Source organism: Gracilinanus agilis, chromosome 2, assembly GCF_016433145.1.
Source record: "Gracilinanus agilis isolate LMUSP501 chromosome 2, AgileGrace, whole genome shotgun sequence".
NCBI classification, from domain to species: domain Eukaryota; kingdom Metazoa; phylum Chordata; class Mammalia; order Didelphimorphia; family Didelphidae; genus Gracilinanus; species Gracilinanus agilis.
This window is the reverse complement of record NC_058131.1, coordinates 343,077,744-343,097,547: the sequence shown is the minus strand read 5'-3', so window position 1 is coordinate 343,097,547 and position 19,804 is coordinate 343,077,744. Positions and strand designations below refer to the sequence as shown.

The 19,804-nt window shown below is 38.1% G+C and overlaps 1 protein-coding gene across 2 annotated transcripts in view; it reads left to right on the top strand.

The window, feature by feature from the left end:
* The window catches only part of CHD6 (chromodomain helicase DNA binding protein 6), a 118,949-nt gene that overhangs the window by 65,864 nt on the left and 33,281 nt on the right, over positions 1–19,804 (top strand). For both annotated transcript variants that reach the window (XM_044664329.1, XM_044664330.1), the window contains exons 20-25: positions 2,511–2,713; positions 3,509–3,708; positions 4,546–4,705; positions 9,647–9,736; positions 11,006–11,109; positions 15,530–15,659. In XM_044664329.1, coding sequence (XP_044520264.1) covers positions 2,511–2,713; positions 3,509–3,708; positions 4,546–4,705; positions 9,647–9,736; positions 11,006–11,109; positions 15,530–15,659 — 887 coding nt within the window. The remainder of the gene's footprint in view (positions 1–2,510; positions 2,714–3,508; positions 3,709–4,545; positions 4,706–9,646; positions 9,737–11,005; positions 11,110–15,529; positions 15,660–19,804) is intronic.

The window sequence follows — 19,804 nt, the reverse complement described above, 5'->3', positions numbered from 1 at the left end:
TAATTGGAAGAAATGCAAAAAAAAAAACAACACTTCTTTTAGGTCATGAGATTGAAGTGTTAGCATTTGAAATGATCTTTGAGATTATCTCTAGACCAATGTCCTCATTTAGCAAATGAAGAAGCAAAGACCTATAACTACTAAATGACCTGGCCAGGGTCCTATGGAAGTAGTGAATGGCAGTGCTGGGATTTGAACTCATAGCCTACATACTTTTCATTATGTTATGCTACCTTTGAATAATTGGGGGCAGGAGGGTACTAGCAACCAAACATCCAACAACTAGTACCCATATGAAAACTTGTACCTTTAGGAGGGAAAGTATATAAAAAGCATGAAATTTTCTTTATAGCTTAGACATAGTAGCTTAGAGTAGAAGTTTCCTAAGAGCCACATTCAGGTATAATATAGTTAGCAAAGATATATTTTCATTATAATTTTTGTGACCTGCAGTTTTATTATGCTCACATAGACTGTATCTATTTTCAAATAATTTTCTAGTTAAGGCATTTTATTGATAGCTTCAAGCTTATTCTTTATTTTTTTTTCTCTTTTCTCACCTAATCACTGTCATCAAACCAAATTCCTCATATTGGTCAGGGGACATGCAGCACTAAGGAAGTAGAATAGGGGCTTCAGAGCTTAGAACAGAGTTCATTGGAAAAGAAAAAGAACTGGAAGAAACTAAGGAACTATTACTACCTATCCTGGGTGGCCAAGTAGATTGCCCTTCATTGTTAGTTGACACAGTCACTTAGTGTTTCCATGATGTAGAAAATTCTTTCAGCTTCTTAACCAGGGGGAACCAGGAATGAATGTTTGTTCCATGGGCCATAATTTAGTGAATACTACCATCCTGATAAATGATATTGAAGACTTGGCATTGTAAGATGTGAAACCTCTTACCTCAGAGGACCTCAGAGGCCAACTAGTCCAACTTTCTCCCATCTAGGATTCCCTTCTTAAAACATCCCTGAGAGAAGATCATCTCTAGCCCCTGCTCTAATATTTACTGCTCAAATTAGGATAGGACATCAAGGAATGAGGCATGGAAAAGGCTCATGGGGAAGCTCAGCCCTCTCCCCCGCCCCAATCTTTCTATATGTTAATTTTTATGAATCTCTGTCCCTCACATTATAACGTCCCCTTAAAAGAAATATAGTATATAAAGAGACACACTTGCTTATGCCCTGAAATCCTCCCCCCTCACCTCACCCTCCCACAACACCCACACACCCACAGTTGAGCCCATCAGACCCTTTCTGGACACATGAGCTAACACTCTCCCTACATCCAACCACCAGCAGTTAGAGCAACCTGGTCACAGGACCTCCGGAATTCTTCTAATCTAGTCTCCTTTCTCCAAATAAATGTATTTTAATCTTATCTATTAATAGGGATTTTCAAGGACCATAGTAGAGCCTTTAAAATCACATTTATTTTGAGATTTATGAAGCACTTTCCTCACAACAATCCCATGAAACAGGGCAAATATGATCCCTTTTGCTGAAGATGAAACTTAAGTCTCAGCAAGGGGAAGTGAGGCCACACAGTTTGTAAGGGTCTTTTGGTTTCAGTTCTAACGTTCTCTCCACAACACTGTTCCCTCCTTATAACCATTGTTTTATAGTCAAAGTTCCTCTCTCTTTGACATGGGGAAGAAAATAACCTTTATGTCCTTAGTGCAACAAAGCAAGACTCTTAGAACAATGTAAACGATTTTGTTGTCCATTTTTAATTTGGTTTTAGCCAGTTAGGCCAGCATGAAAGATATTTTAGGAATGAATAGAGAAAACCTAAGCTATAGGTGGTGATAGGAAAGTCATGTTGACTGACCCTGAAGGAAATGTTACTGAGGAAAATGTCCTTCGAAGCTGTATCAGGAAGTGATATCTTAGAGCAAAAAAGGATTTTTCTTGGAAAGGCTTTTCTATAGTTCAACTCTATAAGGTAATTGTAATTGGAAAATGGATAATGAAATTCAGGATTTGACTGCCGTCAGGAAGTTGCTTAAGAGATAGAGAGCTAATTATTGATGGCATCTCCAGAGTTCTGCTTGCTCTCTGTTCTGAGCTGAGCAGCTGGGGCTCACCACTGTGGTTTCTCTTGGCAAGATGATCACTGCCAAGTCTGCCACTTTGAACCCCATAGCAACTTTACTTTTCTCCACCTCTGTAAGACTGGTTACAACAACAGCAGAAGGCTGTGGACAGCACTAAATACTGGGGAGCACACTGATTTCATATAAATTCAAAGAAATCCACTCTGTTTTTCTTGTTATGAGGTGGTAGGCATATTTCAGAGAATTCCTCCCCCTCTTACTATGAGAAGATGTATGTTTTGGGAAACAGGAAGGGCCCAGGGTTCTTGCCTGAGAGTGACTCTTTTAGATATGAAAAAGGGCAGGCAAAGCATCATTACTGTGTGTGTGGATGAGAAAGAGAGAGAGAGAGAGAGAGAGAGAGAGAGAAGAGGTGCTTCTCCCACAACAGCCCCCTCTCTGTCTCTAGGAAAGCTTAGTGATCGACCGGCCCCGTGTGAGAAAGCAGACCAAACACTACAACTCCTTTGAGGAGGACGAGCTGATGGAATTTTCTGAGTTAGACAGTGACTCTGATGAAAGGCCCACCCGATCAAGGCGGCTAAACGAGAAAACCCGGCGCTACCTCCGGGCAGAATGCTTCCGGGTAGAGAAGAACCTGCTCATCTTCGGGTGGGTATCCGTTATACCTGCCTGTTCCTCTCTGTCACGCCAAACTCTCAGGGTTTGTTGGGGATTCCTAACAGATCCTGTCAGCCCTGTCTTTGGGTTTTTCTCTTAAGTCTCATTGGTATTCTGTTCCTTGTCAGGGAACTTTTAGGGCAGAACAGAGATATCTTTTAGCCTGTAGTTCCTATGGGTAACTGTGAACTTCTTTCAGAGTATTTTGCTCACAATTTTATCTTCTGCTTTCATTCTCACCTCCATAACCAGCTTACTGCTTGGTTCTGTTTTATTTTATTTTTCTATCTTCTTTTCACCCAAAAAGGACAAAGCACCCCATGTAACAAATACTAAAGTTAAAGAAAAAACTTCATATAGCTTCTCTGGGTAAGGTGGAAAAAGAAAGCTTTGGCATGCATGTCTTCATGTGAAAATACTGCACATTCTAGGTACTCAATATTGACTGCATTATTCATCTGGGCTCTTTGAACTCACAACACTTGATAATGCACAAAGAAAAACTAGGAAGGTTTTGTAATCATTTGAACCTGGTTTCTTTGCCAGCCCCTCTTGTCTTATGGTTCCGATGTGAAAACACTCAATACTTGATGTGTTGGACATCACAAGGAAGCACAATTGGAACCCCTCAGGTCCAATGGAGTAAAGAACAACAAAAGGAAGCTACACGGCCCATTAAGAAACTACAAGTATTCTTGGTTTTTGATGGTCTTTGGAGGCTTTTCCCATCATGTTGTGGTTCTGGGTTTTTCATAGCTCATGTCCCATGATATTTCTATCCCACAGGTGGGGAAGGTGGAAGGATATCCTTACTCATGGGAGATTCAAATGGCATCTTAATGAAAAGGACATGGAAATGATCTGCCGGGCTCTCCTGGTATACTGTGTCAAACACTACAAAGGAGATGAAAAGATTAAGAGTTTCATATGGGATCTAATCACACCTACAAAAGATGGGCAGAACCAGGCTCTCCAGAACCACTCAGGTAAAAACAGTCAAGACTCCTTTTTAGCTCACAAGCTCCCTTTTAGCATCTATCTTTTCAAATGGCCTGCATTGTTACGCTAGATCTTTACTTTTTCATTATTAACTCATGAGAGGAGTTAATAGAGCTACTCTAGAATTTGAACTTACTAGTGAACTGTCACCTGTAGAATTTTGTACAGGTTCATATAGTTCTTCATCCAAAGTTTGCCTGGCTCCCAGACTTGCACAATAAAGTCAGGAAGGTCAGCTTGGTTCCCGTTTTCGAGTTTGGCTTTGCTTGGTCTGAATCATTCTCACCTTTCTTCTTCTCTTCCCTCATCATCCTCCTTCTTCTAAACCCATTCTCTACTTATCCAAATTCTACCTATTCTCAAGGCCTACTTCCCCCAAAACTTAGGATGAAACCTTTATCCTTGCGCTATCTCTCCCTGGATTCCTGCCTTTATCTCTTCATATTCCTAAAGCATAAACCTCTATCTGAACTTCTTTTACATGTAAGGATATTATACACTTTGGAATTTTGTTTCTATCTTAATTGCTTTCTGTGTGTGTTTGCCTCCCAAACTAGATTAGAAACTATGAGGATAGGGATTGTGTCATATTTAATCAGCACCAAGCACAATATTGATTATTTAGTCCTGTAATTTGTGTTCTGTCAACTTGAAACTAGGTACATATTCATCTGGAGTCACCAGGTGAGTTATAAACCACCAACAGTTAGTTGTATTATCTAATCACCACCATGTGAATAATATTTTCTGTTAGGCAGTTTCCTTATGCCTTCTCCCATTTATGAGCCTTCTTTCATTCTCATGCCCTACACTGCCTGTTTCAGGGTTATCTGCCCCAGTCCCCAGAGGGAGAAAGGGAAAGAAGACAAAAAATCAGATGCTACTTCCAGAATTAAAGAATGCAGACTGGTTGGCCACTTGCAACCCTGAAGTTGTTCTACATGATGACAGCTACAAGAAGCACCTTAAACAACACTGCAACAAGTAAGTGTATCTGATCTACTTCCCTCCCCAGAGCATCTCTCCAACCTCAGAAATTCTTTGAGCTGAAGAGAAGACCCTGTGGCACTAGTAGTTACTCTATTAAAGAAGATCAAGAGCATTGGAGATTGGTGCTATATATTACTTTGGAATTCAGGGTTAAAACGCTTTAATTGAACAATTCTTCATAGCACCTCTTCCTGGACCCCTGACCCATATTATGTACTGTGTACTCTTAAAGTTCCTGGAAGTTTTGTTCTTAAAAGTTGTTTAGTTCCCATTATAACTCATCATTATACTGGCAACCTAACCACCCCTGGAGGGCAAGAGCTGCAAATATTCTAGTGCTGTTATGCTAAAGAGGATCTAAGTCTTCCCACTATTCTAACCCAAGTCCAGTGCTCATTGACTTCTAATATAACTCTACAGCTTGTTTTTTAATCCTTACCTTTTGTCTTAGAATTGATACTAAATATCTCTGAGGCAAAAGAGTGGTGAGGGTTGGGCAATGGGGATTAAGTGACTTGCCCAGGATCAGACAACTAGTAAGTGTCTGAGGCCATATTTGAACCCTAGTCCTCTGGACTCCAGACCTGGCTCTCTATCCACTGAGCCACTTAGCTGCTCCCACCCCCATGCCTCCAGTTATTGAAGAAGGATTTGAAAGCTTCTTTTCATTATTTCACTTTGATTCATTTAACAAGCCTTTATAAAGAATATAATTTTATTGTCCTATATACTAGGTACGATGGGGGATAAAAAAAAAAACTAAATTTGTTAACCTCTTCCCCCCCTACTCCCCAGCCTTCTGGAGTATATTATTTATTTAGGTACTTAAGGCCTACAAATAGAGAATTGATGGCAGAGCAACATAGGAATAAATACAGAATGATGTGACATCAATTAAATAGGAAAGCATGGGAACCAAGAATGAAGAAGGCCAAGTATAAATTAGGCATCTTGAGGTGGTTAAATCTTGAATTGGAACTTGAAAGAAAGTAGTAGAGAGGGAGGCACTATATTTTCTAGCTAGAAAAAAATAGCATGAGTGTTAGCCTGACTGGCTCCAGAAAAGTTGTGTTGGAGAGAAATATAAAAAGGAAATGAGAATGGTTAAAAGAAGGCAGATGGGACAATTGCTCAGAGACCTAAAGTATAATTGGGTATCTTGATTAAATCTTATTTTTAGAGAATAATAGAAAAGCTGTTCTCAGCAATTTCTGATGAGTCCCACATCCTTAGAGGCATCAACTCTAAAATGATTTTTTAAACAAAGTATTTGGCTTTTAATCTTGCTTTTCCTGTGTTCAGACTTCAGCTAAGATTGCTAGGTCCTCTGAAAGCATCTCAAAGACCATCTCACTCCCAGAGGATAGGATTCAAGTGGAACACCATCCTGCCAACACTTGGCTTCTCTTGTCATTTTCCATCCAGTTTGTCACTTAATAAACACCAGTACCATTGATTTGAACTCTTCTCACATAAATCACAGATCAACAAATGTGTTGTCCCTTCTTTTAGCTAAAGCAGAAACAGCTCTCTAACCCTAAGTTTCCATGATCTTGCTTCTATAGAAAATCCTGATGTGTTGGTGAAGCTAGAATCCCAGGAGATAGTGTCCTAAAGTCCTTTCCCTAGGTCAGAGGAAACTTCAATTCTTACTGTAGACTCTTGGCTGCTGCTGCTACTACTGAGTGGCCTTACTTCATTGCTTCCTTAGAGAATTTTTGTTTCTTCTACCTTTTGAAAGTAACAGTTATAAAAAAACTCTTATCTTAAAGTTATTGTAATTGTTTGATTTACAGTGACTAGAACTTTAAGAAGTACTTCCATTTACAATAATAACTGATCTTCTGGTCATTACATCCTCTAAGAAGTCCACAAACAATGAATTTAGCGTTGCTCCTAATTGTGACCAATTTTAAGCAGCATGTATAGAATAAATTGCAGAATGAGCTGAGTTATGTAAGAAATAAAATGGATATAAAAGGATAGATTTAAAAATATTAAAAGATTTTAAAAGGTTTTAAAAGATTTAGTAGCCATTAGAAAAATGAAGCCACATGCCATGCTGAGAGTCATTTTAAAAGACACGCCCTGTTACCTCCTCTCCCCATCCTGGCTCCACTCCAAAACCAAAGAGGAAGTGCCAATCCAACCTCTCACTATTTATCCTTCTGTCTACATTATTACACTTGCTGTCCACATAATTACACAAGAGAGGAAACCAGTTGGCTCTTGGGAAATGTAGTTTGAAAGAGCCCTAAATGTCCACAGGAAGTTTAGATCAGGGACCTCAAAATTAGTTCAAGGACCCTCAAATTTCCAATACCACAGTTAAGGCAGCTTCTTTCAGTTAGTTAACAAGTATTTTTTTTTTCAACCCTTACCTTCTATCTTAGAATTGATACTACATAATGGTTCTAAGGCAGAAGAGCAGCAAGGGCTAGGCAATCTGAGTTAAGTGACTTGCCCAAGGTCACATAGCTACAAAGTCTATGGCCAGATTTAAACCTAGGACATCCCATCTCCAGGCCTAGTACTCTATCCACCTAGCTGCCCCTCAACACATCTTAATTTTTAAGTACCTCCTATGTACCAAACAATGTTCTAGGCAGAGTGAGAAACAGATACAAATAATGAAGCAAATCCCTGCTCTCAAAGAGCTTTGTGCCTTGGGTTCAGAATTGTGTGCATATCAAAACTATCACTTCTCCTTTCCCTACTAATCCAAAACACACTCATTTCTTTTCTTCTTTAAATCTGTAACATTAACTTGTATTGTTCTACTATTTTAAATGATCGATTCCATACCTTCATATATGTTATAAAAGAAGAGAGTAATCTGGATACTACCACTATTAGGCTGGTTATTAGTAGTAGTAATCTGAGAGAGCTTTGGTTTGGTTCCCTAATGGCTGGTACAGGGACACCCGAGTCCTGCCACCCAGCTGGATGTTATAATAACTGCCCTTCTTTATAACAGTGCCCAGGCAGGATACCTAAGGTCAATGGATAGGTAACCCTTTCAGGTCCCACCTGGGGTTGATTGATTATTGGTATTGGGCTCTATCAGCCTTGGATAACGTTCATCTGACTGCATTGCTCCCTCCCCAGAGTAGTAATGGAATAACTACTCCAGGCAGGTACTTAATAACTTTATCTAGGTTGTTTAACAAGGGAAAGGAATGATCCAGAAAGGGTTGGGGAATAGGTGACCCTATCACTAAATCTATGACAATAATCCCTCAGGACTGTAGGCTGTTCAGTAATGCTGGGCTTGTTCTTCACCTCCTCTGGCTCAGCCTGGCCACAGCCAAACCAGAGTAAGCAAACTGGATGATGCAAATATTGATGATGGTTTCTCTCAGCTTCTTACTGCTAGTTGTTTGCTATAGCCTTCAGGAAATTCCACCCTTTCCACCCTCTTCTTCTTCTACCCACTTCCCGGATCCCCCCTCCTCCCCCCCCCCCCCGGGTCCCGGGATACCTAAATATCTAGAGATGGTTTAGGTGCCTAAATATCTAGGGATTCAGAGAGAATCAGAGGATCCACGGTCTGACCACAGGTCAATCAATGTTCAAGATCAAATGTCCAAGGCAAGAGTTTAGGCAAGGCTCAGCCAAAGCAAAGCCAACAGGTCCCCCAAAAGACAAAGGGGTCCAAGGGTCTCTGTCAGGGGGATGCCCAGGGTATTTATACCCACTCTGCCAAACTGCCTTTCCTCCTGTCTTCATGGCCTCTGGGAACATTCCGCTGTCCAACTGTCTTCACCTGTCAATCAAGATGAGACTCTCAGCTCCCAGAGTTTGAATATGACATATATCAAATCATCTACTTGTTTTCTGTTCTCAGCACAGTGCTAGACACATCCAGTAAATACTTATCAATTACTTTCTTCCTGAGGTGAGCTAGATTAGCTTATGGTTATCTTCTCTTCCCCCCCCCCCCCCCCCCACGGAAGAAACAGTACTACCTAAGCATGACCATAAAAGTGGTATGATACAGTAGGCAATACTAAATCTGGAATCAGGGAACTTGGGTTCAAATCCTTACTCCTCCATGATACCGGCCTCAACATTTTCTAGCTGTGTTGCTCTTGGCAAGTTACACCTCTCTGGGCCTTAGTTCCATCTTCTGTAAAATGAGAGGATTATATTGGAAGACATTTTTTTAAAACTCACCTTCTGTTTTAGAATTAATATTATGTATTGTTTCTAAGGCAGAAGAGTAGTAAGGGCTCAGCAATGGGAGTTAAGTGACTTGCCCAGGGTTACACAGCTAGAAAGTATCTGAGGCCAGATTTGAACCCAGGATCTCTTATTTCTAGGCCTTGCTCTCAATCCACTGAACCACCTAGCTACTCCCTAGAATACATTTAGGGTCTGTTACTACATTTTTACTCTAATCACAATAGAAAAACAACCCTTTTTTCTCTATCAGCACCACTCATAGGAACTGTTTTCTCATGAAAATTAGATTCCATTCTTACCAATAATTCATATTGCTACTTTATGTCATATGTCAGATATACCACCACTTAAGCAAATTAGTCAATCTATAGCCAGCTGTTTGGAAACCAGTAATATTTAATAGCTATTTGTGACCAAATAGATGATTTCTTATAAACTGGGAACACAGGAAATCACTTCAAGCTAATATACTCTCTAGCAATTAAGGAAGCTATCTTTTTTTTGTCCTATTCTTGTCTCTTAGGGTGACTAAACAGATATTTTTCTTCCTTTTGTAAGAGAGTTATTCATAATGACTTGTATTTGTAGACTACCTTATACTTTTAAAGACATTTTCACTATTCACATAATATATTCGATCAAGATCATTTACAAGAGGGAATTCAGACTACCAAGGCATACAGTGTCAAAGAGAAAAGGGTCAAAGCAAGTATCCTAGTTTATTTGAATTAATCAGTCTGTCTTTCTTAGGGTGCTTCTTCGAGTCCGGATGCTATATTACCTGAAATCTGAAGTGCTGGGAGAAGCAGCAGATAAAGCATTTGAAGGAACTCCTGCCAGGTATAACCACTGTAGCCAGGCCAGAGCTTTTACTATATAACATCAGCATAGAACTATGTGTATTTTCTTCAGAGCCTATACCTTTTACATAGAATGTTATCCAGATGATGTTTTTATTGATACTCTATGACTTATTTGATTTAGCACAACTTATGTGGATCCTCAGGATGATGATATTGTCAGGGTCACAGGTATAGGTGGTGATACCAAAGCATTAATACATAATAGTCACTTTTGGTGGAGTTAGTTGTAGTGAATCATAAGATAAACCAACCTCTCTCTCTTGGACTTTCTCTTTGGATTCCATCTTCTCTTCACCTTTTAGTACCTGCAACACTAAGAAGAGACTGGATCAGTAAAGCTCAGGTTAGCAACTTGGTGGTAGTGATACCAACAAAATTAACTGAGCTTTCTTCTCTCTTACCTCTGTATGGGAGTGATCATGGGAGCCATAAAGGAAGACAGGATTGAAGAAAAAAGTTGAAAAGCACACCTTTAAAGCATCTTTGTTTATCTTGAGAGTAAGAGTATCGTTTAGGTTGTCTCTTGAACTACTTAGCATTTTGAGTGATTTGTAGTTATAATGTTTTCATATAGTAGACCTAAGGAAAAAATATTGGCTTTTTTGATAAAGCTTCTATTGTAGCTTAAAACTTCCAAATGAATTTGAATCATTCAAGAAGTACATTGTGCTTTGGCAGGATTTTTAAAATCATATTTGAATAGTTTGTAGTGGGGATTCATTTTGGGAAATGGGGTATAGATTGTACTTGGAGGGGCAATCAGGTACTTTAACCTATAATTCTGTGATTCTATGTGATATTGAAAATCAAACAGAAGCATGATCCTCAAATTAGGCTGAAGATTTAGAGATGTTTTGCTTGACAGAGTTTTGAGAACTCTTCCTATAATTATGCCACATCTCTTGACCCTTCACCAGCCAGTCCTCCCTTCTTTATCATTCCTCCCCTAAATTCCTGACCAGACTAGTACAGATGTTCTTGTTATAATTCCACTCTTTGAGCTTACTGAATCCTGAACTCACTTTTGTCCATGCATTTGATTATATGCAAATTTAGCAGCATATAAAACATTCTGGGATAATCAAAAACAAAATGGAGCTGTCCAAAGAAGACTTTCTTTTTTATTGTTGTCACTTCCATCTTAAGTATGATGCTACCAAGACCCTGGGTTATGGTATTGGATTGTTGGATGTTGCATTTTTGTCTATATACAGAAAAATGTCTATCCATGCTGTGTCCTCCACAGAGAGTTGGATGTTTTGCTGCCTGATATTGACTACGTGGAGATCCCAGTGGATTGGTGGGATGCAGAGGCCGATAAGTCTCTTCTTATTGGAGTGGTCAAACATGGTGTGTATTCCTAGGAGATTTGATAATTTTCTCCCAATAAATGATCAACTCAGTGAAAAGTTTGCTTTAGGAAACCCTACTGTCAAAGTGGCTTTTATGTGAGTTAAACACATTTCTCTTGGACAGTTAAGAATAAGGAGATAAAATATGCATGGTCGCTGGCTTTTGTAGTTTTTCATATAGTTAACTTTTGGTCATTTTCCAATTTACAGTTTTCACTTTCAAAAAAACTTCACCTCTAAATCTTAAAAATTAGCCTAAATGGATGTACATGTTATAGTGTGAATGTTTTCAATAGGTTAGAGATTCAAAGGCTAGATAAAGTTTGTTACAAATACACTCTAAAAGAAAAATTCAGTTGTGTAAGGCCATATGAAATCAATCACATGATCTCCATTTTCCCAAACTACTTCAATCAATCAATCTACTTAAGTTAATAAATATGTATTAAGTACCTCTTATATGCCAGGCATTGTGTTAAGTGCTGGATATTCTTAGTCCTGTTGGTATAATACCTTCATCTAAATACGGCCATAGATTGACAAATATTTTCATGCTAACTGTCTACTACAAGGAATGTTTATAAATTTTCAATAATAACTTGGGACACATAAGATAATTTTTGAGTTGTGGGAGAGGTGTGACATATGTAGACCTTTTCCTCTTCTCAGGATCCCGTTACATGTCCCATGTTCAGCTAGTTTTCAGCTAATCCATAATGAATTTAATTGATGATTAAGCTATAATCATCAAACTATAATAACTTGAGATGTGAGAGATGCCATTCCTCCCCTCTGTTAATCCCCAAATGAATAAATGCACTTGATACATAAACCACAATCAAAGATTGTTAACTCTAGCATTTCTGTATCAGTTAATGAATGCACAGAGATATTAATCTGGCCCATATGCTGCCTGCATTAGTACTTTCTGGGAAATTTCCTCAAACACAATTTATAATTCAAGTATTTGATTTTCACCCTTGGAAAGTCCTGCACCAGAGATATTTATAGAACCCTGCGCTTTTGGCAGAAATGATGGCACTTAACCCTAATTTTAGAGGAAGCATGTGATGTCCCAGGGACCCAGTAATTCTGTAGTGTTAAGCCATAAAAAGTAGATAAGCTGGAAAGTCTTAAGATATACAGTAAGATATTATATTATCTTTCCCTGGTGGTACCCCAGTGAAGCACCCAAGGAAACTGATTATTTAGAGCACAAATACATTTGGAAATTAAAGGGTCATTCAGATTCTGCTTCCTGCCTTAGTTATGAATCAGCTTTATTACTTCTGTTGTTTTCAGCATTAACTGGTCAAGACTAGAGCATTAGATAATTCAGACTGCGCACAGATATTCCATTTGTTAGTAGAAAAGTTTACATAGCAGAACTTTCTAATCTCTGTAATGCTCATGATTGCTCATGCTTGGGTAGAGTGACTACTCTAGCTCCTCACCCTTAGGGAGGCTAGGTGTCCTGAAGGTGAAAGTCAGAGATGTCAAGAATTTGATTATAGTAGTTCTATCCATTCTCTTGACAAGGACAAAGAAATAAAAGGAGAAAGTCAGTCATTCTTTCAGACACACTTTATTGCCATCTTCACTTTGCATTCTAAACTTTTCTTTACTTTCCATTCTTCTTTGTCACTAGTGCTATATTACTACAGGGTTGGGAGCAAGATCATTGATTTAGAGCTGTCAGGCACTTTAGTTTCCATGTAGTCCAACTTACTCATTTTATAGTGAGGAATTGAGGTCCATAGTAACTTGCCTAAGGTCACACCGGAGGAACATGACAGAGCCAGGTTTGATCATGGGTCTTCAGACACCAAATCTAATATTCTTTCTATCATACTATGCTGGTGATGAAGAGTTTCACGGCAAGATTAACAAGTTACTAACTATAAATGAGCAGTACTTGTAATGCTAATGCTGCTTCAGATAAAGAGTAAAAGAGCCCTCAAAAGAAAATTGTTGTTTAAATGTATCATTGTCATCATCCAAAACAAATGCATAGTTCGAACAGAGGTTCCCAAAGCTAATGAGAAAACTAAGGAACAACAAATTAAAATCAGTTCTATTAACACTTGGAATGGTTCCACACAATCAATTGCACATCATTTATAACTAGGAGTCATGATGATGTGCTGACAGTAGTTCAGAAAGAAGTACTTCTAGACATCTGTCATGTGCCCTGGAAATTTCTATCCAATAATATCTCACTCCATATCTTCTTCCATTAAAGTGAGGCTACACCAGATTATTTAAATTATAAAAATAATATATTATCAGATTTGTGTTTTAGGAAACAGAATAGGATATTTTCTGCTATGTGGCATCATAGCTAATATACTACTTTCAAATGAGAAAGAGATCTATAAGCTATTTTTAGAGCTTGGTATAGAACAATTTTTAGTCTTTACCTAGTGGATTAAATTTACTTCTGGTACTAGTGAATTTAGTTAGTGAATCACTTTTTTTAACGACTTCAAGCAAGTCTATTAGACTATTTCAGTAACAGGTTGGGTTACAGCTGCAGAGGTGCATGGCTCTGACTTGATGCTTCGCCTAAATCCCCACAGCAAAATCCAAATGAAGATTTCCTTAAAGGGGCCCTTTAACAACCATCAAGTCCCAGGTGCCCAACTCATTGCCTTCTGCCTATGATCTCCTATAAAAATGGCTTTCTAGCCAGTCTGTATCCCACAGCTTTATTTAATGGTATTATTGGTTATACTATAAATAATTTTTCTTGATTTATAGCTAATGATTGATTATAATCTTTCTCTAAATCTATAATCTCTCTAAATACCAACTAGGTAAATATTATTTAACAACCAACCCCTCTCTCTTTGAAACAAATACCTAGACCAGAGACTAGACCCCTGATGGCAAACCTATGACACGCATGTCACACTGACCTGTGTAGCTATTTTTGATGAAACGCGGCTGCATACAGAGAAGTCTATGGTTCAAAATGACACACCACCTGAGTTATGTTCAGTTTTTTGGCAAATTTTGACACACCAAGCTCAAAAGGTTGCCCATCACTGAACTAGACTTGCCTCTTTCTCCTTATTATGAATTTTTCAATTAGTTTCCTAAATGGTTGCCCTCTTTCTTTCTTTCTTCTCAAACCACACCCAAGACTAACTGGAATCCAAACACTAACCAAATTGAGGTTAAAATCAAACCCTTTCACTAACTTTTTCCCACCCCAAACTCACACTGGAATTAATATAGGACCTTGCCTCTTTTTTAAAAATATTCCTATTTTTCTCCTACTCCCTTACAAAATAAGAAGATCTCTCTGTTATTATTACTTAGGGGGGGAATGTATTCATTAAAATTGACACACACACACACACACACACACACACACACCATTATCCTCTAATTAATGTTAGCAAAATATTTTGTTCTATTTTTCTTTTTAAAAGAAAAAAAGTATGTAAAATTACTGTAGTTGATGCTGGTCAGTTAACACCTTCTACCTCTTATTCATTATGTCACATTATTCATGTAAGCAGGTTCAATGGTTAACTTTTTGCCCTTTGCTTTTTTATCACATTACTAGATGTTTTCATTGCAGTCTGTATGGTCCTGTGGGCTACAATGGCAATAATGAAAGAAACAGACTTAAATTAGAACAGTTAGCTACAAGATGAAAAACTATGCAAATGAGATGTTCCAGAGCTAGATTATTTGATATTTCAATAGTTAAACATTTACTGAGCATCTGCTATGTAACCAGGCACGATGCTAAGCAGTGAGAGTACAAATATGGCATTCCCTGATTTTAAGAAGCTTGCAATATAATGAAGGAAGACAACACAGAAAAAGAAACTAAAAAGTAAGAGGGTACTCAACAGAGTATGTGATGAGGAAATCAGAGAAGCTCCAAAGTACCTCAACAAGGTAGAAAATGAGATGTCTATCCTGAGCTTCCTCCTTCAATTGAGATCTTAGAAATGGCTTTCACTTCCAATCAGAAGGGCAGAGGATAGAAAGGATAGAATATCAAGGCTGATTCAGTCTTGTAGGGTCAGAATTTCCCCTGATAAGGTTCCCAGGGCATGGTGGAAAAGTCAAAGAAAGCCTAGTAGTGCAGCCAGATGGGAAACACCCATCATTCCAGTTAGCCAAAAACTTATAAACTTATACATGTGCCTAATGTTTACTCACAGAACATTTGAAGACGTTTTCATTCTTTTGTCTGTTGGCCCCATATTTCTACTTCATGTTAGGAATATTTTCCTGGCAAGAAGAAGAATGTGATGGTGATTTTAGGTCTATGATCCTTTAAAGTGTGTGATTAAAAATTGTTTTCTGTTTAAGAAAATGAGATCTCTGGTATAAGGTAGAAGTAGTAGGCCTTGAGATTCAATGTTATTCTAATGCTTCTTGCCATCTTCATGCAGGTTATGAAAGATACAATGCAATGCGAGCAGACCCAGCTCTTTGCTTCCTGGAAAAAGTTGGAATGCCAGATGAGAAGTCCCTTTCTGCAGAACAAGGTGTCACTGATGGTTCACAAGACATGTCAGAGAGGTGAGAAATCATATGGGCCTCTGACAATAGTAAAATATGGCTTTTTGTATTATAAAAACACAACCTCTTCCTGCCTCATACACCACTGTCCCTAATTTCTTTATCATAATGTGTCAGTCTCTAATCTCCCTTCTCAAATCATCCCTCACAATGTTAGTACAGTTTTCTACCATGTACACTGCTTAAATGAAATCCACCTCTCAGATTTATCTAGTTTCCCCTGGACACTGCTGGTTCAAATACAGTTTTTTTTGTTGGGGTAATTGATCAGGAAGGTCTACCACGTTCTACTCCACAGTACCTGACTATCCTCATCTCCTGCTGCACTTGCTAGCTGATGACCAATAGAGGATGGGTCCCTCAGAAAAGAAATAATGAGATCACAGGTCATCTGTGCTGAAGAGCTCTTTAGATAAGACAGTTCTGACAGCTTAGAACCATTAAAGAGTTTTAAAAACCCTTTTCAACCTGGCATCTTCCTAACTTATTAGTTTTCTCGTTTTTTTATTCCATTTCCCTTTTACCCTTGATCCAGTCACACAGGCTGTCCTTTCTGCTATCTACTATACTACTAGCCCATGATGCTCCTACGTCCCGAGTCCCTGCTTTATCACAGACTGTCCCTCATGCTTCAGTTGTCCTGCCCCCTAATCTCAGCCTTTAGACTTTCTTAACCATCCTTTATTCTGCTTATATCTCACCTTTTGCAAGAGACCTTTCTGGGTTCGTCCTCCTCCACCCACTTCCTGGGCCTTTCCTCTGAGATTACCTTCCGTTTTACATTGCCTAGGCCTTATAGGTACAGTTTTTTACATATTGTCTTTGCATTAGAATATGAGCTTTCTAAGATCAGGAACTGTGCTCTTGCTCTTTTTTGTATCCTAGCACTTAACATAGTGTCTGGCACATAGTGAGCACTTAATAAATACTTATTGACTAACTAAGGCACTTAATGAAATTTTGTTCCAACTCTTAAAGCAGAAAAACGATAAGGGCTAGGCAATGGGAGTTAAGTGACTTTCCTAGGATCACACATTTAGGAAGTATCTGAAGCCAGATGTGAACCCAGGTCCTCCCAACTCCAAGCCTGATACTCTATCTTCTGAGCCACCTGTGTGTCCTCCAGCATAGATTTCTTGCCTTCCTCAAGGGTCACATACAAACAAATGTTGTGGCATCTTGTTGGCTCTTTTGTTTTTATAGGATCATCTAATATTTTGATATTTTTGATATGAGAATATCCTCTGTAGAACCCAAACAAAAAAAGGATTTACAATTTACAATTGATTACGAAGTTCTCCTTATGCTCAGTTCCTTCATTTGTACTATTTACTAATTTCATCAATTGAAAAACTACAATTTGGAGTTCAGTTTATTCATCCACATTGAGAAAAGAAATGTATGAAATATGAAAAGTACACATTGCCCAGATAATGATATCAGCTGAACGAGCATCAGTTCTACTTAGTATTTAACATATCTGTTCTGAATAAGTGTGCATGATGGATAATGAGCTAGACCTTGGAATTGAGTAAGAGGAAAAGACTGGACTGGAGTGCACATGAAAAAGTATGCATCACTTTTGGTGATCCCCAACTGTCTGGCACTTCAAAAGACTCTTTAAAACAGATAGTCTACAGAAGACTTCATATGTCTACAAAGAGCACGGAAGAAAACAATTTCAGAAGTAAAACTACAGATTACTAAAAGAAATTGGGGGGGGGGGAGGGTGAATGTAAGCATTTTCTAGTGTTACCAAAGAGAAAGGAGAAGAACCATGGCAAGGCTGTTTGTGGCCATAAAAAGAGGTTTTATTTGATAAAAGGAAGAGATGACAAAGGGAAGGCTTCCTTTTGAGTTACTTCCTTGGAAAAGTTTATAGAAGAAATGGATAAAAATGGCCCAGGATAGAAGCACATTATTATCTTTGTCAACACAGGAAGTAAAGATGCCAGTGAAATCATGGATCTATTATTTTCCCTAACACAAGTTTAAAGCACAATTCATTAATACTCAAAACCTTTTAATTTTTTTAAATTATCAGCTAAAGGTAAAATATAATGTATCCTTTAATGTAGATGCCTTGAAAGTAGAGGAAGAGGGAAGAAAATCTGTTCTGTTCTTGCCTCTCAACAATAAAACTTGTTGGATCATCAACATTAAGACTTGTGACTGAGCTAGAAAAGAAGATTTAAGACTGTAAGTTAAGGCAATTTAAGAAAACCACAGCCAACTGCCATCACCATTACTTTGGCAGAGAAAATGCAAGTAATGGCAGGGAAGATGGCCAAGATTGTAGTGTAATGGCAGTTCCATTTTCTTCTCAAGCATTTGTATTCACCAATCCCCAGGTGAGAACTCCTACCTCTCTATTCCTTTCTCTGCGTATTTTAGAGAATTATTTAGAGTAAATTCAGGGAGACTTCACCAAATTCCAAAAGAATTAGTGACTCTAACATAGTGGTATCAAACTCTAATAGAGAAGGAGTCCACTATACCATACATAAGGACCCCTGCAGACCACATACTGACTTAGTTTTAAAATGTAATTTTATCTGTGTTTTATTGTATTTTAAAATCTGTTTTATTAAATATTTCCCAATTACATTTTGTTCTGATTTGGACTGCATTCTGGAGTGTTGTGGGCCTGTGCTTATCACCTCTGCTCTAACTCAGAGTACTACCTGAATCTTTATAGTGTTCATATCCTGGTTGCTTAGAAGGGGAGAAATGTAATCATTCCAGCTGTAGATTTGAGAGACCCATAGCAGGTATGTAACTTAAGATATGTAATGCCTCCCCAAATAGCCAGGACCAGGAAAATTTAAAGTCATCTTGAAGATAAAACCCTTAATTGGGTTTACTTTGGAGCAATATTTAAACATGTAACTGTTTAACAAATATGTGAAATTCAATTTGGCTTTGATTAAACAGTTACTTCCTTTTTTTTTTTTCCCAGACACCATCCTAGGTAGTGGTGATTGAGTCTAAAATCACATACACACAAGTCCTCCTCCCTTAAGGGGCTATACAGTCTGATTGTCAGAGCATATATTGACAAATAAGTATTGTTACAAAGTAGAATGTGAAAGAACAATGGACAAATCCAGATAAATTGTTCTAAGGCAGTTTGAGAAGAGGAAAACTCAGTGAAGTTGTCGTCATGATAATCCTTGCCAAGAAGAGGAATTATGTTGACCTCCTATAGTAATGTTTTAGGTCTTTAAAAACGTAGAGATAAATTTTGAGTAAAACCAAATTAAATTTCCCTTTGAATGGGTGTCATACCAATGGCCAAAATAGTGACAACTAAATGAATGATATGAATAGAGAGCCATATTGCTAGTTTAGAAAGCATGCAAATATGAACTCTGACCACTTCCCTCTTAGCAGAGGTGGTGGGGCTTATCCTCATTTACTTGTAGATGTGCATTGTCTCACATTATTGACAATTATTTTTACACCAACCTTGCTTATTTAGAAAACAGCACTTTAGACAGGGTCTGTTTGGTAGTCCTATCAGTGACTGACTTCCTTCTGCTGCCTGTGTTATATAATACTTCTTTTGAACTTGTCTGCAGAGATCTTAAGGCTGTCTGCTAACAGTGAAGATGAATAGGATGAATTATATTCTTATTTCATCTTCACTATTACTTGGTGGTCTCCACAAGTTGCAATAGTATCATTGCAATAACAGTATTGTGTTTCAGAATTTATTAATCATTCTTTCCTTTTGTTCAATGAATTTGGGACTTAAAAACACAAAAAATTTTGGGATTTTAAGGGACTCTAGGCTCAAAACAGTGTGATATTACAGCCAAAGAAAACTAATGTGATCTTAGACCATATTGAAAGAGAAATAGTATCCAGGAGCAAGTTGATGATCAGTCTACTGTTCCCTGTTCTGGTCAGACCATTATAGGGTCCAGTTCTATCATCCACATTTTAAAGAGATATTTAAAAGTAGTGAGCATCTGATCAGATGCTGTGAGATCTGATCAGGCTGATCAGAATGGGGATAGTCCTTGAGCTCATACTATATCAGTACATGATAAAATAAAATCAGGAACAGTTAGCCTAAGAGAATTAAAACTTAGGAGAAAACACAATCAATGCCTTTAAGTATTCGAAGGGTTGTCATCAGA